This window comes from Ictalurus furcatus, chromosome 23 (genome assembly GCF_023375685.1).
Source record: "Ictalurus furcatus strain D&B chromosome 23, Billie_1.0, whole genome shotgun sequence".
NCBI classification, from domain to species: domain Eukaryota; kingdom Metazoa; phylum Chordata; class Actinopteri; order Siluriformes; family Ictaluridae; genus Ictalurus; species Ictalurus furcatus.
In genome coordinates this window covers 1123678-1150700 of record NC_071277.1, presented here as the reverse complement: position 1 = coordinate 1150700, position 27023 = coordinate 1123678, and the positions used below count along the sequence as shown (strand labels likewise).

The window sequence follows — 27023 nt, the reverse complement described above, 5'->3', positions numbered from 1 at the left end:
ACGGCAGTCACCTTAAGGCCAGCTGAATTGGATAGTGTTCACAGTGAAAGCGATAGAGTCTGTGTGAATAGAAGAGGCAGAAAATGGACTCTAGCTTTTGGAGCGCTTTACTCAGGTGTTCAGAGGTCTCTGTGAGCTAACACAGAGCCATTTTTCCTTCCTTCTGGAGATTACATGGGCTGTTGCTCCATCTGACCGTGCCGGTCAAACGACTGTTGCAGGCCACACAGAACTTAATAGAGTTTAAAATTTACTCACCCGATTTGGCAAAGGCTGAAAATGTGTGTGCGTGTGTGCTTATGTGTGCTTATGTGTGCTTATGTGTGTGTGTGTGTGTGTGTGTCTGAGGATGAGGGATTTTTCCACACTGAATAGATAGATAGTAATTCTGTTTAACTTTGGTCTGCTTATATGGTCAAAACACTTTGTTTTGCATTGTAATTGCTGTATTTCTTGCACCATTAAGATCATTAAAATTAAGTTTCATTTATAAGTAGCGAGGTTTGATCATAAAACCTCAGATCTGTACTCTTTAGTTTCATCATCTCTGATCTCTTTTTGGAGAGGAGAGAAGGAAGGAATGTGTTTTACCTGCAATTTCTCTGTGATTTGTTTGCAAGCAGGAGGCCTTTTTAGTGACTCACATCCATGTCTTCAGTAAGAATGCATGGGGCGCCTAAACGTTTCCTGCCTCGCTGTACCTCTTCGAAGCGAGTCAGCCTCCTGGAAAATCACCTGTTTAGCCTCAAATTCTGCAATCCTCTTCTCCTCATGTTTCCCCTTCCTCTTCCACCTCCTGCTGCTGATTTTACTGAAGCATACATTAGCACCAGTGCATCCACACCGGGTCTGAATGATATTAATGAACATAATAGGGGGATTATTGGCTTGCTCATTAGGGATGAATTCCTCATTAGGCTTGGCTTCCTCTGGCTTGCTCAGTAGGGATGAATTCATACATTTAAAATCTATATCCTGAATTTATATCTTTCTGTAAAGCTGCTTTGGGACAATGTCCGTTGTTAAAAATGCTATATAAATAAAACTGAATTGAATTGAATTTGTGTATAATTATATATTCTAATAAATTGATATACCATTAATTGACATCAGTCTCAGTGGTAGAGCTGTGATGATATTGATTTTGTGGCTTAGAGATGTGTATGGGATGTGTTTTATGATACACACATGCTGTGAATTTTGGTTATTTAAAGAGATGTGCTGTTGGGTTTTATATGATTCACAGGGCACATGGCATCCTTTTAGCTCAGTAGTGCTGGTGTGGTATGTAGTGGAAGATGAGAAAGATAACAAGATAAGACCGAGACAAACAAGGCTTAATCAGGCTGAAAGCAATGGCATAATAAAGTAAGATGTGTGAAAGTGACATAGAGTAACCCAACCATTCTGTTCATGGTAACATATTATGCAAGTTTTTAGCTTTTTCTGCCCTGAGACTAGCTAGATGTGATAGAAGCCTCATATAACCAAGATCTTGAGCGACCATTAAAGCAGATTTTAATTATCTCAATATTTGTCCCTAAAGTATCCAAGTGTCATTTTCTTATCTCAGTGTTTATGGTTCAAGAAGTGAGCTTGGGTTAGGGTTAGGGTTAGTTATCTCTCCCTGGTTAATATTTTTTTTTTACCTTATCCATTTTGTGTGTTCCTGTTTTTTTAAAAATTTTATTTTATTTTATCACATGGAAGTACCTTGCTAGGAAATCCATATTACTGATATTACATTTTTGTATGCATTCTAATCAGTGCATATTAAGTTAAACTTACAGCAACCACATACATTTAATGTGAAATGTTTTCCACTTGTGATTATATTAGTAATATGCAGTGGTGAAAGAGAAATGTTACTGCTGGTTAAAAGTACCGCTGCTATGGTAATAATTGAGTAAAAATAAAAGTAGTGCTCTAGAAAATTGGTAAAGTAAGATCACAAAACAAAACCCTATAATTACGTATTTACATGTCTATAATAGTAATAATAATAACAATAATAATAATAATAATAAGCCTTTATTTGTCACATATACATTACAGCACACTGAAATTCTTTTCTTTGCATATCCCAGCTTGTTAGGAAGCACTGTTCAGAGCACAGAGTCAGAAATGATTCAGCGCCCCTGGAGCAGAGAGGGTTAAGGGCCTAGCTCAAGGGACCAACAGTGGCAGCTTGGTGGTGATGGGGCTTGAACCCCTGATCTTGTGATGAATAACCCAGATACTTAATTGTTGAGTCACCACTGCCATTGACATCGTCACTACAATTGACAGAACTAATCCAAAAATGTCCTATATCTGAGAAATGCATTTTTGAACAATTACTGTATATTAATTAATGTATAATTATTAATTAGCCATGCGAGCTATACTGACGTGAACACCACCTTGATTAAAAAGAAAGAAAAAAAGATAATGTTACTGTGGCTTTCCAAATTAGCCGAATGCTGTTGGGGATTCCATACCGTTCTAGGTTCAGTAGCTAGCTAGCTCATGCTAATTCATACATGCTTGTAGCTACATAGTTAGCTATCTAGCAAAGATGCCCCTACACTCTCCTGAGTGTTACCTACAAGCTGTAGCAGCACTTGGATATATTTAACACAACAGGCACATGCTACCAAATACAGAAGTGACATCTTAATTGTAATAAAGAGCTTTCACACTGTAAAACATCAAAAGATCTGACTAGCTAGTCTAGCTCACTCAGCTAGCCGTGAAATGGCAATATCTCCACAGGTTTTGTGAAAAACGTGGGATAGTCTCCAGGCTCCCCGCAACGATGTGTACGATAAGCGGTACAGGAAATGGATGGATGATAAAAAATCACATCTGAAATAAAAACCACAAGCAGTACATGTAAAAAGTTGTGAAATATAACTAAAACTACTTGTGAATCATGTGGAATTTGGGTGGCCTTTCTGTGAGGGTACAGTGAAAAAAGAAAAAAACATATATTGTGATGCCATCTATTGAGTCCCTTTTTTAATTGTTAGATGTTTAACCTTTTGTATTAGTGCAGCAGAGTACAATTATCATTATGTGTAAAGATCTTTGTGATGGAGAATTGTTTTTCTGCTTCTTGTGGCAAAAAAAAAGAAAAGAAAAAGAAAACGTTCTTGAAGAAACCAAAAATATTTCTTCAGTGGCATCACTCTAGATAACCATTACTGGCACCTTTATTTTTAAGAGTGTAGCAACTCAACTCCACAATAACTCAAATCTGTTAAGAATCACGCCTCTGTGTGTTTCACTACCTGCCTTGCAGCAGTCAAACCTCCTCAAGCCTCTTAATGCATTTAGTTGTCACAATTGCCAAATAGTGAAGTATTGAAGGACGCAAATCATTGCTCTTAACATTTAGGCCACTGATATCATCAACTGCCACTTGACTTTTGCCGAAGGACAAAAGAACACTGGACAAAGAAAAGATGATTTCTGTGATTAGGAGTTTTAAAAAATATATAAATATATAGCCTTCAGTCCTAGGGACATGGTATCAATCTCATCCAATTTCAGGCCACCAACATGAAATATGATTTCATAAGACAAATGCGATGTCATTCTTAATGTGCTTAACCTTTACTGTCAATGAAAAAGTATTGATCGCTCCGTGGCATTTTCTCATCATTTGATTTCAGAAAGCCTGGTAATACATCGCTAGTGTGGTACAATAAAAGACAAATGGCTGCTGAGTGGTCTCAGTTTAACAAAGGTGGATTCCTTCCCACGAGAGAGAGAGAGAGAGAGAGAGAGAGAGAGAGAGAGAGAGAGAGAGAGAGAGGGGCAGATATCTAACATATTTGTTAAACTTGACACCCCATATCTTGTAATATCACACTTTTTACACTTTTGTAAAAAAATAAATAAATAAAAATCTATGCAATTTATGGAATGCATAATTTAGAGTGGGGATCTTAAAATGTCATTTGTTGAGCTATGTATACAAAATGTTGTTGTTTTTTTTTGCCAAGTAATCTTAAGTATTTTAATAGTATATAAAATTTAAAACTAATTCATATTTGATAAGAGCATAATATCAAATAACCTTATGACAGGTGACAGTTGATGAGACTGAAGACACAATAATGCACATTTTGTATTGGTATATATTTAGCCTGATAGCATCGGCCAGTGTAAAAATAACAAGCAATGATGACAAGATTATTATCGATATTACAGCACAGCTTTTTAATTCAGTGTTATATTAAAAAAGGCTAAATAACTGAGGTCACTGTCTGTCTTTGTCTGTCTTAACATAGCTATTTTGATACTTCCCTGCCTCAGCTACTGCCATGTTACTAAAATATGTAGTTAAACTAGTAACTAGTAGCTAACTATTCCCCAACACAGATTAGCAAACACCCACTGAAGAATATAATGTATATTACATAGACATGTTTATATATATCATCATGAAAACATCCCTTGTTTTTGTTTTTTTTAAAAAAGAGAGAGAGAGCGAGAGAGAGAGAGAGAGAGAGAGGAGATGATTTGTTTAGATATCTCATAACTACATGTCTTGATAGTGAGTTCATCCTAGCCCTAACCACCATTAACCCGTGTTCCACCTGTACCTATGGTCTTAAACATATCAAACACAGCATATATCATGACTACAAGGCTCTAGAGATAGTGATGCCACGGATGTAGTTCTAATTACCGCATTAATCTTCCCATAATTCATGCTTAAGATAAACAAGATAGCTAACATTCAAGTTTACCTCACTCAAATTTAAACACCTCCTTATGTTTTGTGTAGGTTTGGTCCTGGTTTAGTCATGCTTTAAAAGAAGATATTAACTGATATCAGAATCGGTGGAATCTCAGCTTCCAACTGTGTCATTAAAGCCCTCTCTGCCTCTCCTCTCTATCTATTCTCCACTTCATGCAGTGTTTCTATTACTCCCTCATTGTGGAGAGTAATTGGACACTCTGTGCGCAGACTCTGTGAGCTCTTGATCTATTTAAGCAACCTAATAAAAGGCTCCAGTCTGCCTCTCAGGATTCCAAATAGCAAACCATGCACACGACTTGATAGAAGGTTAGCTTGATTTATTAGCTCTGCACAATGGTGTGTGTGTGTGTGGGGGGGGGACATGGGTGTGAAAAAGGGAGCCTGGGAAATAGAGGAAAAGAGACAGGACACTCCTTTTAGGGAAGGAGGGGAAGCAAGGGAGTAAATAGCTTCCAGGAAGGATGTGGATCACATAAGATCACCTGTAAACTGTAAGCTGTGAAATGGAGGCTGTAAAACATTTATTTTTAACTCGTTAAAGCCAGTAACAAGTTCTGTTTTTGGATACTTCTTTTCAGTATAATTTCTGTGATCAGCTCTATATGTTAAAACATTACGGTGTATATTAAATAATTCTAATTAAGCAAATAAAAGCTAATAAATTCAGTGTTGGTCTACTGTTAGTTAAGCCAGTGAACCTAGATATAGGTGCAGCTTGTATACTTGAAGTTGGATGTAAGGACAAACCAGATTTATTATACATACCTAAGCACACTGTTTCATCTGGAACATGAAACTGGACATGAAGTCAGGGAAACCATGACAATATTGGACTGCTCATAGAAAGGGCTTCATTAGTTTGTAATCCAGTGTCTTTATTTCCTTATCTTTGTTTAGCTCAATCCACTAGCCAGCCAGGCAGCAGTAGCAGCAGCAACCATGGGTTCTATTGCTGGATCACAAATGTTTGGGAATGGTGCTCTGCCGAACCTGCAAGGCGTTACAGGCCAACTGGTCACCAATGCACAGGGACAGGTCAGTAACACACACACACAGTAATTATATATATATATATATATATATATACATACACACACACACACATACACATATATATATATATATATATAAAATGTGGTTACTCGCACCTCCGCGGTTGGGGGGTTCAAATCCTGTCTCCGGCCTGAGTTTGCATGTTCTCCCCATGCTTCGGGGGTTTCCTCAGAGTACTCCAGTTTCCTCCCCCTGTCCAAATTGTCCATAGTGTGTGAATGTATGTGCGATTGTGCCCTGCGATGGGATGGCACCCCTTCCAGGGTGTACCCCGCCTTGTGCACAAAGTCCCCTGGGATAAGCTCTAGGCTGCCCGTGACCCTGTGTAGGATAAGCGGTATGGAAAATGGATGGATGGATTATACTGTAGGATGCACCTATTTGTGTGTGTGCAGTTTTTCCTGTCAGTGATCTCAGGAACTGAAGGAATGGTGATGTTAACTTTTCAAGGTAACAGACAAGTTAACACTTTATATAAAAGGGCATTTTATCTTCACTAAGAGAACTTCATGAAACTTCATGAAGAGACATTTTCTATGAACTAATGACCCTGTCATCTTACCTTTTAGGAAGTGTATTTATTTTTATCTACTTTATATATGGATGAGTTGGAATTTGTTGGCTCATTTGCAGTCAGAGTTTATGAAGCACTGATTCGGTACATATTTACAACATTTATTGAAGTCTTTATAAAATGTGTGTGTTGTGTGTGCATTTCTAATGTTATGAAGCTCATGTCAGCTAAATGAATTGAAATAAAGTAGATTCTTTATAGTCTCAAAGCTTCGTTAATATGATAAGATAAGAATAAGGATAATATCTCTACATTTAAGATAAGGATAATATCTCTACATATTGTCAGCTCTAAGGCTGTGATATAAGTCTTTTTTATTTTTGTTTGTTTTTGTTTTTTAATAAATAAGACTTGTATGATGCTTATGTGTGTCATTGAGGTCCAGTATAGATACTCTGAAAATAAGTGTTATTGGAAACAGTAAAATAACTATTTATTCTAAACACACAGTGCATCCGGAAAGTATTCACAGCGCTTCACTTTTTCCACATTTTGTTATGTTACAGTCTTATTAAAAAATGGATTAAATTCATTATTTTCCTCAAAATTCTACAAACAATTCCCCATAATGACAACGTGAAAGAAGTTTGTTTGAAATCTTTGCAAATTTATTAAAAATAAAAAATAAAAAAAGCACATGTACATAAGTATTCACAGCCTTTGCCATGACATTCAAAATTGGGCTCAGGTGCATCCTGTTTCCACTGATCATCCTTCAGATGTTTCTACAACGTGATTGGAGTCCACCTGTGGTAAATTCAGTTGATTGGACATGATTTGGAAAGGCACACACCTGTCTATATAAGGTCCCACAGTTAACAATGCATGTCAGAGCACAAACCAAGCCATGAAGTGCAAGGAATTGTCTGTAGACCTCCGAGACAGGGTTGTATCGAGGCACAGATCTGGGGAAGGGTACAGAAACATTTCTGCAGCATTGAAGGTCCCAATGAGCACAGTGGCCTCCATCATCCGTAAATGGAAGAAGTCTGGAACCAGCAGGACTCTTCCTACAGCTGGCCGCCCGGCCAAACTGAGCGATCGGGGGAGAAGGGCCTTAGTCAGGAAGGTGACCAAAAACCCGATGGTCACTCTGACAGAGCTCCAGCGTGTCTCTGTGGAGAGAGGAGAACCTTCCAGAAGAACAACCATCTCTGCAGAACTCCATCAATCAGGCCTGTATGATGTAGTGGCCAGACGGAAGACACTCCTCAGTAAAAGGCACATGACAGCCCGCCTGGAGTTTGCCAAAAGGCACCTGAAGGACTCTCAGACCATGAGAAACAAAAAGTTTGAACTCTTTGGCCTGAATGGCAAGTGTCATGTCTGGAGGAAACCAGGCTCCAGTCATCACCTGGCCAATACCATCCCTACAGTGAAGCATGGTGGTGGCAGCATCATGCTGTGGGGATGTTTTTCAGGGGCAGGAACTGGGAGACTAGTCAGGATCGAGGGAAAGATGATTGCAGCAATGTACAGAGACAACCTTGATGAAAACCTGCTCCAGAGCGCTCTGGACCTCAGACTGGGGCGAAGGTTCATCTTCCAACAGGACAATGACCCTAAGCACACAGCCAAGATAACGAAGGAGTGTCTACAGGACAACTCTGTGAATGTCCTTGAGTGGCCCAGCCAGAGTCCAGACTTGAACCCGATTGAACATCTCTGGAGAGATCTGAAAATGGCTGTGCACCGACGCTCCCCATCCAACCTGATGGAGCTTGAGAGGTCCTGCAAAGAAGAATGGGAGAAACTGCCCAAAAATAGGTGTGCCAAGCTTGTAGCATCATTCTCAAAAAGACTTGAGGCTGTAATTGGTGCCAAAGGTGCTTCAAGAAAGTATTGAGCAAAGGCTGTGAATACTTATGTACATGCGCTTTTTTTTTTTTTAAATAAATTTGCAAAGATTTCAAACAAACTTCTTTCACGTTGTCATTATGGGGTGTCGTTTGTATAATTTTGAGGAAAATAATGAATTGAATCCATTTTGGAATAAGGCTGTAACATAAGAAAATGTGGAGAAAGTGAAGCGCTGTGAATACTTTCCGGATGCACTGTATACCCATCTGCCTCCTTATTCACATATTAACCTTTTCAGTCTGATCCCAGTTGGATAAGAAGACATTAGTCTGATCTGATTTGAAAGCTGAAGTGAGTGTGATTATCATGATTGGTCAGCGGCCCAGTTTTGTGGTTTCTTAACCTGAATGTGATGGTTTGATTGGTGTGCAGTGTGTAGACAGGGGGCTAAACAGCTGACCTTGTCATATTTATATGGGCCGGCTGCAGAATAGTTCTATCGCTTGCCAGAGGCTTGAACGATGGCGCTTGTCAGAGCTAAGTCCTATCTAATGAATCATCTTATCACAGGTACACACCACCCTTACACTAAAGGGAAAGAGTGTGTGGCCAACATGCCCTTTTTATACCACAACTAGCACTTTTAATTTAAACTCTATTATTATTATTATTATTATTATTATTATTATTATTGTTGTTGTTGTTGTTGTTGTTGCTGTTGTTGTTGTTGCAGTTTTTCTGATGTGCTTATGGGTGCCACATAATAAATTCTTAAACAGCATATCTGATTACAGATATATGGTATGTTTATTTTGTGTGTATTTGCATTGACACTTTTCAGCATGTACAGGCAAGTGTGTGAACATGGTCAGCGTCTTGATGCTGAACATCCCTAATGAGCTTGGCATGTGCTCGGTTTCTGAAGGCACCCGCAGGGCCTTGGCTGGATGTATCGCCGTTACGCTGGCTTTGATGGACCACGCTGTGCGTTTTTTGCTGTGCGTTCATGCTGTCATGGCCGCCTGACACAATCAGGTCATGGAGATGGTCAAAGCCTAGGGCTACAGCCTCTGCTCCTGACCTTATTACAGCAGCCTATTATTTAGTTTGGGCTCTCTAAAACACTTGTACTGTAGGTCTTTGAGCCGGAGCCCCCTCCTTCTCCTCTTTCTGCTTTTAACATTAAAGATACTAATACATGCCCTGAACTAGGCCAGATGATGCCTCAGACATGACACAGAAAAGAAGATAATACAGTCGGAGGCACTGAATTTCAGATGAGACGTTGAGGCCAGGCTGTGTGTTTGTCCTTGTGGCTTTTGGGTTTAAATAGATGCCTGGTGCCAGAACTATCTTAGCCACATTGCCTTAAGCTCAGTCTAAATCTAGTAGAGTGTCCTCTAAGCTAAAACAGATCACATGATTGCCTCTGCTAGAAACATCAGTGAGCACAAGTGAGTATTTATATTATGTATTTTCTCTTGCTGAAAGAGCAGCGTGTGCATTCAAGGAATGTTTCACCTAAAAGACAGAGTGAACGCAGAGTGAATACAGAATTGTTTCAGCAAATTTAAAATAAAACTACAAGTCCTCACTCTGAGCTATAAATCCATCAAGTCAAGCTGCATGCTGAGGAAAAAGATAGATGGAGTTCAGAGGTCTCTGTCTTCGTGTGCTCCCGTTTACACTTAAATATAAAGGAAGCCTCTGGGAGTTATTTTGTGGCTCAGCCTCGGAGGTAAATGGCAATGGATGCTACCTTTCTCTCTTTATCACTGTAAATAGCAGTTCTGGAAGTGTCAGGCTTTTAGCCTTTTGTTCATTGTTTGTGAGTTTGGCTACGGCTGAGCCTGCTTTGTTGACGCTGAACCTTATCATTTGTCAGCAAATTGTCGTTGCCAGATCCTCTTTGTTAATAGAAAGATGGTCGATAATTTGACTGTCTTCCACTTTCTGGTATTCTGTAAAAAGCTGGAAGTGTGTCAGACACTCCTTAGCTGATTCTCTGTGTATGAAAGGCACTAAAATACGCATTGTAAAGATATGTTTTGTCCCGTTACTATTGCTATTTATGATATAAAAACTGTCATAAAGCATATTATCTTCAGTGGAGTATTGAGTTCAAATAGTATGTGCTTTTTTTTTGTTTGGTTGTTTGTTGTTTGGCATTATTGGATGTTAGAAGTTTGGGCTTCTCTTCCAGTATGGGTTGCAATCTTATTCTCCTCTGAACAGGGGGCACTAGGGGAGAAAATGGGCAGGGATATTGGCTTGCTGACCATGGCGAACACTCCAGATTGGCCTGGCTGGAAGAAGGAGATGACATTTGTTGCAAAACAGTGACTTCTCATGGGAAGAACAGAGAGAAGGAGAGAGAGCGATATGTTCCATTAAAAAAAAAAAAAAAAGATAAAGGATAAAGAAAGCAGAGTTGAAAGGCAGAGAGAACATGGTTGTTGCCCTAAGAATGTAATGTTCTTTTATCTTCTTATCTCTTAAACCAGGTGCTCTCAACAATTCAAAAATATATATTATGTAAAATAAATATAGAAGTATGGAAATATATGACTATGCTGTAAATAAAATAGTTAGCATTTGTAATCTGGTGTAGTATAAGAGGAATAAAAGACTTGGTTGGTGTCAGTAACTCCAGGTTATTTCAGGCCGCATCGCACCACTCGGTCGTTGATTAATTTCCTATGACAGCATGCCGTATTATGTTTTATTCCTTACGTAAATAAATGATTTTGAGTGTTTTATAACTGACGGGAGAAACCAAGGGCGTTCTTTGTTAAATACTTCTTTGTTGCATATTTCAATCCATCCTACGTAGCATTGAATGATATTTAACATGAAAAATGGTCTGTAGTTGAAAGACAAGAGACGAGTGAATGGCTCTGTGCCGTCCCGTGCATGTGCGAGCACGCTGTCATCGCCTCGCTGCTCATACAAATAGTAAAACCACTTAGCCCAATGAAGATGAATAATTGAGCAGAGCAGCTCCTGAGACACTAGCATCGTCACCCAGCACAATGAAATATGCTAAGTGGCAGGAGCGAGTGCTGAGGAAGGGATAAAGAGCAGGAGCACAGGAGTGCACAAGATAAAGAGGGACAGGGAGAGAGAGATAAATTATCTTTCGAGTAATGTGAAGCAACGCAGGCAAATGAGCCGTGGAGAGGATGAATTACAGATCACTGGCATGCCACTCTGTCGCTATTATGTCACTGAGAGCGGGATGAAGCAGAGGGGGGATGAGTGGATGAGTAGAGCACAGAAGGAAGTATTGCTCTTAGTTTCTACGTGGTTTACAGGATTGCCAGTGTGATTTAAGGTGTCCAAGGGTAAATTAGTTATCGGACATTATGCGCACACTCTAGGTAGAAAATCAGACTCACACACACACACACACACACACACACACACACACAACCAAATATATTGCACTCTTTACATCACAAGTAAGGAATGCCATTAAAATGGCAACATATGAATTAATTTAATTATGTACAGGAGTAACAGGGTAGAGCAATGTAACAATATTTAATTTAATTTAGTTTAAGTAACACACACACACACACACACACACACACACACACACACACACACACTATCCAAGGCATTAACTTCAGTTAATTTTGGCTCTTACTTTTCTGGCTCTTACTTTTTTCAATAAAAGCTGCAGTTTAAAAAAATAAATGAATAAATAAATAAAATGATTTCCCTATAAGTCAGTTTTCCACATAGGGACCAGCCAAATGTCCCCAACATTTTGGAAACTTTCAGGTATTCTTATAATTGTGTGGACATGTGATCATCAAGATATAAAAACAGACCCATATCCATAAGCATACAATGAATGTAATTTTATTTATTATTGTAAAAATTCCTATGAATCATTTTCATGTTTCTAGATTTATTAAACTGACCTGAATACTCGAGTCCATACCCAGAGTCCCTGGGCTTTGTCACTTTTTTTGTTTTAACATAACTTCTGAACTGTAGATTGATTGCACAAAATCATGCAACTTTCAGAAAAATGGGAAATAACAAATAACACTTCAATGTAAGGGGTCAGATATGATCTATTTATTTACAACTAATAATTGTGCACAATGTAAACAGCAGTTATTAGGCAGAAATGTCAGCTTATTAGTGTGTTATTTGGTTTTCTCATGTCCTTACTTTATACAGTGGCGGAAATAAGTATTGAACGCGTCAACGTTTTTTTCAGTAAATATATTTCCAATGAGGATATTCACATGAAATTTTCACCAGACATCAGAATTAACTCAAGAAATCTGAAAATATAAAGAATTCACAACATTAAGGTCCATAAATGATGTTATGTGTAATAAAATGGAATGACACGGGGGAAAAGTATTGAACACGCTAACTGAAATGTATTTAATGCTTAGTGGAGAAGCCTTTGTTTGTAATGACAGCTTCAAGACTCTACCTGTATGAAGAAATTAATGGGCCGCAGTATTCAGGTGTGATTTTGACCCATTCTTCTAGACATATTGTCTTTAAATCTTGTTCAATTGGATTCGAGTCAGGTGATTGACTGGGCCATTCTAACAGCTTGATTCCTTTTTTCTGAAACCAATTGAGAGTTTCCTTTGCTGTATGCTTTGGATCGTTGTCCTGCTGGAAGCTCCACCCACGTCTCATCTTCATCATCCTGGTGGATGGCAGCAGATTCTTCTCAAGAATCTCCCAGTAAAGGGCTCCATTCAGCGTTCCTTCAATTATATGAAGTCTGTACCATGTGATGAAAAACAGCCCCACACCATGATGCTTCACCTCCAAACTTCACTGCTGGTGTAGTGTTTTTAGGGTGATGTGCAGTGCCATTTCTTCTCCAAACATGGTGTGTAGTATAACAGACAAAATATTAAATTTTGCTCTCGTCTGACCAGACTACACTCTCCCAGTATTTCATAGGCTTGTCCGAATGAGTTGTAGCAAACTTTAAACGCGCTTCGACATGCCTTTTCTTTAGTAATGGAGTCTTGCAGGTGAGCGTGAGCAGTGGAGTGCATTGCCTATTGTTTTCTCTGTGACGATGGCACCTGCTGCCTCCAAGTGTTTCTGGAGCTCTTTCTGAGTGGTCCTTGGCTCTTGGGCTACTCTTCTGACTATTCTCCAGACTACCTGGTCAGAAACCTTGTGAGGAGCTCTTGTGCGTGGCCGGTTGATGACGGAGTGATGTTGCTTCCACTTGTGGATAACGGCCCCAATGGTGCTTACTGGAGGATTCAGAAGTTTTGAAATACGTCTGTATCCAATTCCATCAATATGTTTCACAACAATACGGTTGTGAAGGTCTTGGGAGAGCGCTTTGCTTTTACCCATCATCAGATGTTTCTTGTGTGACACCTTGGTAATGAAAAGCCTTTTTTTAGACCATCAATTTACTAACCCAGCTGATATTAATTTGCACAGATAGAAGATATAATTACTTACAGATTTGCCTTACCTTGCCTTGGAGAACTGCTTTTTCTTAGCATGTTCAATACTTTTTTCCCGTGTCATTCCACTTTATTACACACAACTTTATTTATGCACTTTAATGTTGTGTATTCTTTATATTTCCGGATTTCTTGAGTTGAGAAATTTCATGTTAATAGCCTCATTTGAAATATATTTAATGAATTTTTTTTTCTGACGCGTTCAATATTTATTTGCCCCACTGTATTTGTAAGTGGTTTTTGCTTCTCCTTAATAATTCTGTTTCTGCAATTGTATGTGACCCTTAATATCAAATCACTTTACTGTCACTTCATCATAACCATAAGTGTACAGGTGGTGAACATCTTGGGTGCATTCTCCACAGATGTTCAGTATAAAATACAAGTATACAGACTGCAAGATACACAACAAACACCTGTACAGTATTCACAAATACAAAATACACAGCACCCATATACACGTATGCAGTAGTGGTACCCAGCGTGCAGGTGAGCAGTACAGCATGCAGTAGTGCAAATGGAATGTCAAGGAGTACAGAATAATGATGATAGTGAAATCAACATTGCTGGAATATATGCTGTGCTGAGCAGCACATGAGACACATTGCGGCACTATCAGTTAGAGTCTGATATCGGTCTATCTATCAGAGTCCAGTGTAAATGTAAATATAAAGTGTTACCCATATTTTTTTATTTTTTGAGAGACACTGCACACTGAATCTCATTGTACTTGTACACCGACAATAAAGGTATTCATAATTTTGAAGCCTTTGAAAGTAATGATATTATTTGACTCCCAGGCTCATTGCGGTCCATGCACGTGAAGTGAATCAAAAATTTTCAGATGGAACAAAGATTATGTCACAGCTTTTGGTGTTTTGAAAATAGAGAAATGAATAAAGAAAGGAAAAGGACTAGAAGAAATGAACACCGGATGAAGGAGAGAAAACAAGCAGGCAATAGAGTGTTTTGGGGGTTAAAGTACAAGATCCACGGAATTAGAAGTGTGTGTGTGTGTGTGTGTGTGTGTGTGTGTGCATGTGTGTGTGTGGTGTAGCATTGGTGGTGGAGTGAGAGATGCCTTAAGTGCCACAACTGTATTTCAACCACTTTCTAAATTACAGAGTCACTGAATAGACACAAGCTGTCCGTGGCAGACTCACACAGACAAGCACGCACGCATGCACAAACACACATACACACAAACACACACACACACACACACACACACACATTTCATCTGGTCTTATAATGGATATGAGTCAGTGGTGTGCACCAGTTAACACAAATCTACTCACATCCTGACCTTTACTAGGTGTGTATTATGTGTGTGGAAATCAGCAAACAGGCTGTGTGTATGTGCCTACATTTTCTACAGCACTTTGACCTTAGCAATGCTCAAACCACTTTGACGGATAATCATGTGGGACGTACCTGACAGTCCTAAGCAAAACAAGCCTGATGATCTGAGGTTTCTGATACAAGGACATATAAATGTCATCTGTGTGTGTGTGTGTGTGTGTGTGTGTGTGTAAGGCCAATCTTGCAGCAACTTCTTCAGCTGTTTGGTGACTTCTATAATTTCCTTTGAAGTAAAAAAGTCTCGTTCCAGACCTCAACTAGAATAAACTGTTTTTTACTCAGTCGATAATTATTATTACTCACAAATTATATTTGAAACTGAGATCTCTTTTTTTAATTTGAGAAATAAAAACCTAGGTGTGGTCCTTAATGCAATATGCAAAGAAACAACTTGACATTAATTCATAAAGGCCGGCACAAAATAATTTGACAAAAAATATATTTGTTTTAATAATTGATGCAATAAAAGCAGTTCTTTATAGTGGACTTTCATATCTTACTGTTTATGTTTACTGCTGTTAGATCGTATTGTGTTTCTGCAGGAATAATGACACAACTACTATATTTAATTTGACCTAATGTGAATGAATATGTCTCTGAGTAAACTATGATTTTTTTCTTTGTCCACCCCTATATTTACAGATAATTGGTACAATCCCACTGATGCCAAACTCTGCAGGACCTTCCAACCAAACAGGGGGTGGAACTTCATCTCTCCAGGTCCAGCCGATCACGCCGCAACTTCTGACCAATGCACAAGGCCAGATCATCGCTACAGTGATTGGAAACCAGATCCTGCCTGTCATCAACACACAGGGAATCACACTATCACCAATCAAAACTGGACAGCAGGTCAGCACTAATGTCACACACACTGTACTACATTATTACACACTGCTGCACACACACACACACACACACACATAGAGACAGACTGCTGCATACACACTGCTGATGCATACACACTTTATTACTTTACTTCACAATGTTGCACATACACTATACTGCACTATCACACACTGTTGCACACAGCAGCAAAAGTTGTACATCACTACTGTAAAGTACTACAGTTTGTCACAACAGTACATCACTACACTACCTCACAACAGTACATCACTACGGTATATCACTACAGTACATTTCTGCATTACTACAGTCAGTTACAACAATACATCACTGCAGTACATCACTACACTACCTCACTACAGTACATCACTACACTACCTCACTACAGTACATCACTACACTACCTCACTACAGTACATCACTACACTACCTCACTACAGTACATCACTACATACCTCTCTACAGTACATCACTACACTACCTCACTACAGTACATCACTACACTACCTCACTACAGTACATCACTACACTACCTCACTACAGTACATCACTACACTACCTCTCTACAGTACATCACTACACTACCTCACTACAGTACATCACTACACTACCTCACTACAGTACATCACTACATACCTCTCTACAGTACATCACTACACTACCTCACTACAGTACATCACTACACTACCTCACTACAGTACATCACTACACTACCTCTCTACAGTACATCACTACACTACCTCACTACAGTACATCACTACACTACCTCTCTACAGTACATCACTACACTACCTCTCTACAGTACATCACTACACTACCTCTATACAGTACATCACTACACTACCTCTATACAGTACATCACTACACTACCTCTCTACAGTACATCACTACACTACCTCACTACAGTACATCACTACACTACCTCTCTACAGTACATCACTACACTACCTCTCTACAGTACATCACTACACTACCTCACTAAAGTACATCACTACACTACCTCACTACAGTACATCACTACACTACCTCACTACAGTACATCACTACACTACCTCACTACAGTACATCACTACACTACCTCTCTACAGTACATCACTACACTACCTCACTACAGTACATCACTACACTACCTCTCTACAGTACATCACTACACTACCTCACTACAGTACATCACTACACTACCTCTCTACAGTACATCACTACACTACCTCACTACAGTACATCACTACACTACCTCACTACAGTACATCACTACATACCTCTCTACAGTACATCACTACACTACCTCACTACAGTACATCACTACACTACCTCTCTACAGTACATCACTACACTACCTCACTATACCTCACTAAAGTACATCACTACACTACCTCACTACAGTACATCACTACACTACCTCACTACAGTACATCACTACATACCTCACTAAAGTACATCACTACACTACCTTACTACAGTACATCACTACACTACCTCACTACAGTACATCACTACACTACCTCTCTACAGTACATCACTACACTACCTCTCTACAGTACATCACTACACTACCTCACTAAAGTACATCACTACACTACCTCTCTACAGTACATCACTACACTACCTCTCTACAGTACATCACTACACTACCTCTCTACAGTACATCACTACGCTACCTCACTACAGTACATCACTACGCTACCTCTTTACAGTACATCACTACACTACCTCACTACAGTACATCACTACACTACCTCTCTACAGTACATCACTACACTACCTCACTACAGTACATCACTACGCTACCTCTTTACAGTACATCACTACACTACCTCACTACAGTACATCACTACACTACCTCACTACAGTACATCACTACACTACCTCTCTACAGTACATCACTACACTGTCACTACAGTAAATTACTAGTGTGTCACTACAGTACATCACAAAAGTAAGTTACTAAAGTACACAATACATTACTACAGTACAATACTAGAGTACATTACTAAAGTACATGACTACATTACATCACTACATCACTACAGTACATTGCTATTGTACATCACTACATAAAATGACTACAGTATATCAATACCGTAAATTACTATATTACCACTACATTTATTGTATATTATAGTATATTACATTATAGTATATTGCCAGTACATTTCTACAGTACATCACTACAATAAATTGTTACATTACATATACAGAGCATCACTACAGAATATCACTACAGTACATTACTACAGTATATCACTACAGCACATCACTTTACTGTAGTATCGTATAGTGCAAAAATTAGAAAAATTGTTCCTAAATGTTGGTAAATTACAGAACTCTGGTCTCAAGATGTAAATAAACTTGCTATTCAGCCTTGGTCCTGAATTTTGCTAGTTACAGTAACAACTCCAATCATGTTGTTTAAGTTGTTGGTTCATTGGTCATTCATTTTACTCAGTGATGGGATGAACATTGGTTAATGCACATGTCAATTATTTGGCTTCTTTTGGTTATTATTTAAAAAAAAAAAAAACAACAATTAATACAATTGTTAGTTACGTTGTTAATGCTACTGGGGTATTAATGCTGAAGTTCCTGGCTTGTTCATGTTAACTAATGTGCTAAATAATGTCAGTTAAAGAAAGGACATTCTTGTCTCTTGGGCAGAGTCTTGTACAGCGAACATGCATGTAATGCTTTTTTTTTTTTTTTTAATCTTTCTCTTCATTTTTTTTTTTCACAATTAGGAAATGATGGTATCTTAGATAAGTTTGATATGATACCTTCATATCAGGCGTGTACAAAATCACCCTAGGCATCCCCTTCTAATTGAAATAAGATCATGATAATTAAGCTAATCACAGCATTTTGAAATGCTCTGTACTGAGGTGCTTAAAACATACCAATACACATTATATAGACATACTGTATGTGCTATTAGAAAATCACACAGTTTAATAGAGAAAGTGAGTCATGTCTTGTGTTCTTATTTCTCCCGATGCCTTTACTGTTCCATCTGAAGCCTATAACCAGTTTGAAGGCCGATTTGAAGGACTCCCACTCTTTATATTATATATATTTAAAAAAAAAAAAACACAAAAAAAAACAAGCATGAAGTGCATTTAAAGTTTATGACGTACAGTTAAAACTGAAGAAAAAGTTTCTGCCTTCCTCTTGCATCACAGATATAAAAGAAAAAAAAAAGACTTAAGAATGCTCATAGCACATAAAAATAAGATGCTATTGTGTTGGTGCTTTGCCTCAGTTACGCTCCTGACAGCACTAGATTACAGAAAAAGAGAGACAGAGAGAGTTTTCCTTAGCTCATAATAAATAGTAGGACATTTTTGGGTTTATGTGTGTCTGTGTAGTAAGAGACAGGCAGGTCTGTGTGCCAGTCTGTGTGGATTTGTGTGTGCGTGTTTGAGTGTGTGCAAGAGAAAAGGATTAAATTATGTGAAAAATAATTGAGTGTTTTTGTGCCTTGTACATATTTACTTACTCATAGTGTGTGACACTATCACTAACACTATCACACACACACACACACACACACACACACACACAGGCATTTGTCTGCACTACACTACTGATATATACTACAGACAAATAGTGCTTGTCCATATCCCACCCCACGATTTAGAGTCACTCAGTGGAAAAATGCACCCAGGTTAATCTCATTTCTCTGGGAGGTGCTGTGTGTCATTTTCATAGGCTGTTTGATCACTCGTGCGAACACGCTAATGTGTTTGTAATAATGTTTATGGTTTTGTGTGCACACTAAAACGCCAACCATTTCTGTGTCCCAGATAATTTATGGCTGTCAAACACAACTGGCTATGTGCGAACACCGCAGATTCGGGATAATTCTCCAGCAGCTGTCGACAGTTCTGACAGTATATGCAACACTTGTTCTGACATCCAAACATACAGCAGCACACACACACACACACACACACACACACACACACTGTCTCTGCAGAGTATAATTAATAGCACTAGGGACTAGCACAAAGAAGCCAACCTACGTTTTCTTCTCCAAGAGCTGCATTGTCTTGATCTTGTAAAAGCAAATCAACTGTGTATATAACATGAATATATCAGTTTTATGCTCTTGACACACCGCTCCTAATGACAACCTGTACAGCACCAGTAGAATTCTGGTTACTTCTTTCACTAAACTGGAGCATCTGTGATTCAAGTTAAGCACAGAATGCTGAATACGCCAGCCTCCCCATTGTGCATTTTTAATGTGTATATGACAGCAGAGTTTAAAAAAAGTTTGAACCAGAACTAGCATCTCATCTAGTTTAAATCTTTATCTAGGAGCTGCAACAGCAATACTGCAGTCACCCCATAGAGACTGACACCTAAGTTTTTCACAAGAGCTTATGAACATATATATATATATATATATATATATATATATATATATATATATATATATATATATATATATATATATGTATGTGTGTGTGTGTGTGTGTGTGTGTAATGATTTGAAATTGCATTTGTGCATTCAAGTAAACATGTGTTCACGTTGAAAAAAACAACAACTATTCATGGCATCACATTCAGATCAGTCTGAAAAATTAAACTGCACGCCTGACAAAAATACATGAATCATGTATAAAATTCACAAAATTCACCTGTGCAAAAAGAGAGATCTCCAAATATATCCTTTCGTGTGGTCTGCACAGAGCCCTAACCTCAACCGCACTAACACCTTTGTGATGAATTAAAAAGCTGACTGTATCTCAGGCCTCCTTGCTTGGCAGAAGTGCCTGATCTCATTAATGCTTTTGTGGGTGAATGTGTAGAAACCCCCACAGCCACATTCCAAAATCTAGTGGAAAGCTTTCCCAGAGATGTTATTTTCACAGCAAAGGGGGAACCAGCTATATCTTAATACCCTGAGTTTTGGATTAGGATGTTCGATGGTCAGATGTCCACATACTTTTGGCCACATTGTGTATATATTTTCTATGTAAAATTGACCTGTATCTCTGTGATTTTATGCACTGCACTGCTGCCACATGATTGGGTGATTAGACAATTGCATGAATGACCAGGGGTCATTAAAGTGGCCGATGAATGATTTTTTTTCCTAAATTTCGGTGCACACCTGTTTATGTTTGAGCAAAGGCATGGTAATGATTCTACATTTATTACATTGTGTGTATAAGAGATGAGAGTGACAAACTATAAAACTGGCATCTCAGCTATTTCTGGTCTTTCTTATCTACATCTTTAACTTAACCATGCACACTGGTACACTCTATCTCATACAATTGCCTCTGTCTCTGCTACTTACAGTTCCTATGTGCGTTTGTTTGCATGTGTGTGCGTCTCCGTAGCTGTCCCAGGCTGCCCAGGCCCAGCCGCCTCCTCCCGTGTCTCAGCCAGGCCTGCTGCGAATGCCCCACAGCCAGAGTCCTCTCCGCCAAGCATCTTCATCCTCCTCGACATCTTCATCCTCATCTTCAGCACTCAGCGTGGGGCAGCTGGTTAGCAGTGAGTACAAACAGCTCACCCTCTCACATACAGTACATGCGTGTGCTCACACACGCACACACACACACACACACACACACACACACACACACACACATCTTGTGTGAAATCTTGGATACAATTACTGGTGGGTGAAATGGTGATTATAACAGGCCTAGCTATGTATGCATTTGAAGGCTTAAAAAGAAATAATGTTTTGAATATTGTAAAGCAAACAGAGGTTGTGGTGCTCAAATACACCAATAAAAGTCTGAATACAAATTTAAAAAAAAAAAAAACAGAATACAAAGAACTCAGAGAGCTCTGAAACGCTGAAACCGTGTATCAAGGTCTGCCATCTACATGGCCGAACATTGTACTGATATTTATTCCTGTCTTTGTCTGGAGCCGAACAGTATTCGGATTGTTTTTGTGCACTTTTCTTTGTGACCGTGTGCATTAAAAAGTGTATGTGTCATAAACAGAGGCTTGTGTGCGGAGTTGCTTAGCCACCACATATAAATCACTCCCTGCTGCCTGTCACAGACCCGGCGTCTCTTTAAAAAACTGCTTTACTTAGATAAATTCTCATTTGTCACAGGCAATTGCCTTAAACCTGTTTCAAAGGCATCTGCGATGGAGTTTTGAATTCAATAAAAGGGAAGTTGCCATTGATCGACTTGTTGCAAACACAGCCAATGGTCTGTTTCATATTTCTTTTCTCCCCTTCTTCTGTGTCAAAATGTATGTAATACCTCTGGCATTCTCTATTCATTTCATCAATTTGCTGCCATGGTGCAGCTTTCTATGCCACACTGTATTTGTCACAGCATCCTTGTCTGGCACAAATCTGGAGAACATAGGTTGAAAGTAAGAAAAATCAGTGACCCAGAGCTACAAAAAGCTGAATGTTTGCTATGATCGGACTGAATGAATGAAGGCTTTATATTTTCAGCTCTCTCTAAAGAATAAGAACACTACGTCAATATTTCCAATATTTATCTGGATTCATGGTATTATAACATTTATATTCGTACTGAAACAGCAAGGCCAATTATTTTGTTTTCACTATACCGAAGTCACATTATTTTTGAGAGCAAAAGATGAAAATGAGACGATGAATCAGAATTTCAGATTTCATTTCTGGATATTTTTTTATATCTGGATGTGTTAAACAGCTTTGAACGTCGCACCTTTGGTGACAGACCACCCAGTTTTTAGGTCTGCAAAAGTATTGGAACAGATCATCCTAAAGTAAATAACATTTAATATTTGGTTGCTTATCTCTTGTTTATAATAACTGCATCAAGCCGGCGACCCACTGACATAACCTGTTGCATCAACTGTTGCATACTTTTTTTGTGATGCTTTTCCAGGATTTTACCTCAGCCTGTTTAAGTTGTCTGTTTTGGGGGTTTTATCCCTTCAGTCTTCTCTTCAGGAGGTAAAATGCATGCTTAATATGGTAAAGGTCTGGTTTCAAAGGCATCTGCGAGACTTGGCCGGTCTAAAACCTTCCACTTTTTCCCCCTGATAAAGTCCTTTGTTGTGTTGGCAGTGTGATTTCGGTCATTGTCTTGCAGCATGATGAAGTTCCTCCCAAATAGATTGGATGCATTTCTCTGTAAATTAGCAGACAAAATGTTCCTGTAATCTTCTGAATTCAATAAAGATTAGTGAGTCCATTCCAGAAGCAGTCATGCAAGCCCAAGCCACGACATCATGCTCGAACGATGAGCTTGTACATTTTGGATCATGAGCAGATCCTTACTTTCCCCATATTTTGGCCTTTCCATCACTTTGGTAGAGGTTAATCTTGGTTCCAGAACTTTTGTGGCTCATCTCTGTATTTATTTGCAAATTCCAATCTGGCTTCTAATTCTTACTGCTGATGAGTGGTCTGCATCTTGTGGTATGGGCTCTATATTTCTGCTCTCGAAGTCTTCTTCGAACGGTGGACTGTGATACCTTAACCCCTGCCCTGTGTTTTTCTTCACAGCTCTCACAATGTATCTGTCATCAGCTGGTGTTGTTTTCCTTGGCTGATCTATTCCATGTCTGGTTACTCGGTACACCACTGATTTCCTTTCCTTTTCAGGACATTCCTAATTGTTTTACATACTATGCCAAATGCTTGTGCAATGGCTCTGATAAATTTTCCCTCTTTTCTCAGCTTCAAAATGGTTTGATTTTCTCCCATAGACAGCTCTCTGGTCTTCATGTTGCTTTATCCTTTTTAACAACAAATGCAGGTTATGTCACAGGTGAAACCCAGGGACCAAACCAAGAGTATACATTCAGAGTTATCAGTTCAGAAAAACCTGCACTTCTCAGAACTATATAGAATACAAGTCACCTGTCCTGAATAAACCTTTATAAACCTTAATAAACCTTAATATATCACACAACTTAACTAAAAATAATAAGCTGATAGGTGGCATGCATTGCAGCAGGCAGAAGGTCAAACTATTATTATTTTCTTAGCCTAATAGCTCTACTTTCACAGCATCTGTCTCACTCAAAGAATGGAGAAGCAGCACAGACAACATGAAATTGCATCTTGGTGCTGTCTGTTATTTTTAAGCTAAAGCACAGCCATTCAGTCATATCTTAAAGGAACTGCCTGGGTTTACCTTTAAATGTGTTTGATTGTAACTCAGTATGTCTTGCTAAATATAAGTCATTTATCTTCATCTTCATCTCCACTATTAAACATTACAGGGCCAGAGCAGAGGCGAGTACTGCTCCATGTTTGAAGATCACATTTACTTATGAGGAATGACAAGGGGTCGGTTCAGTAGGTTTTTACCTTCAATATGCCCGGAGGATTCTTTAATAATTCATTGATAATGACCAACATGAATAATTTAATCTGCCAAACTTTTTCCTCTACATAAGTGGAATGCTAAGCAGGACTACAGTGACATACAACACAAAACATATTTCATTGACTTGCAAACTGTTACGTACAGAGTGTAAACGATTTCTTTTATCCAGGAAATATTAACTTGCATTCTTGAAAGCACTGGAATTGAATGCATTGTCCAGTTAATTTAGGATAAGGGAGGAATTTTAAACGAACAAGGGGATTTTTCAAATCTCTGTTTTGCAGATTTGCGAGATGAGAGGCTCACATATTCGATGCCTGCATGCTAAAGTTTTCAATTTAGCACTGAGTATATCCATTGCCTTCTGATAGATAGATATATGTACAGTATACAGTTACAAATTTCAGTATCATGAGTCAAATAAAATTGTTTGAGCTGTGCTCCTTTAAATCCCTCATGACAGCATTATTTCAGAATGCTTATTATTTTTATTTATTTATTTTTTATCACTGAATAGGATAATTAAACAAAATACCTAATTTCAAGGTTCTATGTTTTAATATTTATCATTGCTCGTTTTTATATGCTTCTCAGACCCTCAAACTGCTCCAAGTGAAGTGGATGGTGTGAACCTGGAGGAGATCCGAGAATTTGCCAAAGCATTTAAAATCCGTCGTCTGTCTCTGGGTCTGACACAAACTCAGGTGGGCCAAGCTCTCAGCGCCACGGAGGGGCCTGCCTACAGCCAATCCGCCATCTGCAGGTAAGCAGGGCAATGTGCTGCACAAAACTACAGGTTGCAAAACTAGTTTGATAGTTTTGCATTTGAGATATGGAGTTTGGGGGTATTCCTCTCTCAGTGTAAGTTGAGACACATGAAAGTTACTTTACAGTACAATTATATCAACACCAAAAACACCCAAACCCTGATAATTACCCTATCCAACCCTAACGTAAAAACTTCTACGTCAACTCATTTGCACTGCCTAATGCAATCATTAAAAAAAAGCAGAGCAGCATTATTATCTCTAAATCTGATGTATAGGTTACGATGATGCTCTGGCTACATATAATACAGTAGCATGTGTACTGACGTAGTCACTGGGGCTGTCTTACTTTTGATAGCAGTGATACGAGGGGTAAAATGAAGAATAATCATTTTTAAAAGGCAAGTGATAAATTCCTACAGAAAAAATGGATTAAAACACTACTGTTTTTGTGAAACATAAGCCACTTATCAAGTGGAGTTTGCATGCTCTTCAGAAGTTTCCTCCAGGTTTCCTCCCCCAGTCCAAAGACATGTGTTGTAGGCTGATTGGCATCTCTAAATTGTCCAAAGTGTGTGAATGTGTGTGCAATTGTGCCCTGTGATGGGCTGGCACCCCATCCAGGGTGTCCCACGCCCTGTGCCATGAGTCCCCTGGGATAGACTCCAGGATCCCCCATGACCCTGTGTAGGATAAGTGGTACAGAAAATGGATGGATGGATGGATGGATGGAAGCCACTTACCAAGTCCATCATTGGTAAACCTATCATTAGCATGTGAGATGGTATATCCAAGGATGGATATAACTAATTTTTGGAAAATTAAAATGTACATTCGTGGGGGAAGATGTGAATTTTGGTCATAAATAAGATGATTTTATAAACATTCTTCATTTTATTGGTTGCTGAGAGATTTGACTATTTAACATTATTAATGAACATTAATAAACATTGAACATTTTTATCCTCCTCGATCATTCTGAATACTGTATATCTAATTACATTACAATGAATAAATAAAATGAAATTAAAATACTGACAGTTATCAAATACCCAGGAAAATCAATATATATGAAAATACTATATGTGCTAGTATAAATAAACTCTCCATAATGTCCATAAAATAAGAATTCGTACCTACTCCATGCTCCGATTAAGAGTGTAGGCCTGTATTCATATTGAAATAGATGTAAGATCCTAAGATTTCTTTGCTCTGTCCTGTGTATATATGAGAGTTAAGTTACTGAGTGTATGCAAAATGTTTTAGCAGTATTACAAGAAGCACTTAAAGCAGTTAATAATTACTAAGGTCTACATGTGTTCCTCATGGATTTAGCTAAAGAGAACGTGACAGAACTAGGCTATTAATGTTCTTAGTCCCATAACAACTACTGACAAAATATTCAGCAAAAAGCCATATAAATCACCTCTGAAGCCTTTTAAATCCATTATTCCCATTATTTGTACTCCTTTATCAGACCTTATGGCTCATGTTGGCGTAAATGAATCATATGAGTTTGGATAGACTTACCTATGGGCCGGTGTTTTGCCGTGGGAAACGGCTGGTCATAATAACAAATGCCCATCACATATACATCTGAAATCTAAAGGCTTGATATAAAGACCTTACACATGATAAATTCATATCTTTGGGCTCAGATGCTCTCACACATTAGATTTTTTTGTGGCACATTTTAACTTTGTTAAATAGTTTTCTCTTTTTAAGATGATCTTTGCTGAAATCTTAGGGCATGATGATGAGCTGCTTCTGTTTATGTGTCACAGCGATGTCATGCAATTTTTAAAATTTCATCCCATCAACATCAAACGCGAATAAAACCTGAAACAGTGTGACAGAACTGAGGGGCGAGTTGGCGGGGAATTATAAAGCTTCAAACTAATGTTTAAAGTCTCAGAAATTCTGCATGAAATATTTATACTTCCCAAATACATAATTCAGATATTTAGGAAACATACATTAAAAGCCATTACGTTGCCAAATAAATGGATAGTGTGAAGCTTTTACTCCATGTTCTTTCATCTAGGTTCTTTAGAGAGGAGACAGGAGCTTTTATTTATTTATTTA

General features: G+C 38.5%; 1 protein-coding gene across 1 annotated transcript in view; it reads left to right on the top strand.

Moving 5' to 3' along the window:
- Nucleotides 1–27023, top strand: part of pou6f2 (POU class 6 homeobox 2) — a 75031-nt gene that overhangs the window by 44373 nt on the left and 3635 nt on the right. Inside the window, exons 4-7 of the mRNA XM_053610918.1 lie at nucleotides 5651–5788; nucleotides 15659–15868; nucleotides 21208–21364; nucleotides 24766–24934. Of these exons, the coding sequence (XP_053466893.1) occupies nucleotides 5651–5788; nucleotides 15659–15868; nucleotides 21208–21364; nucleotides 24766–24934 (674 nt within the window). The remainder of the gene's footprint in view (nucleotides 1–5650; nucleotides 5789–15658; nucleotides 15869–21207; nucleotides 21365–24765; nucleotides 24935–27023) is intronic.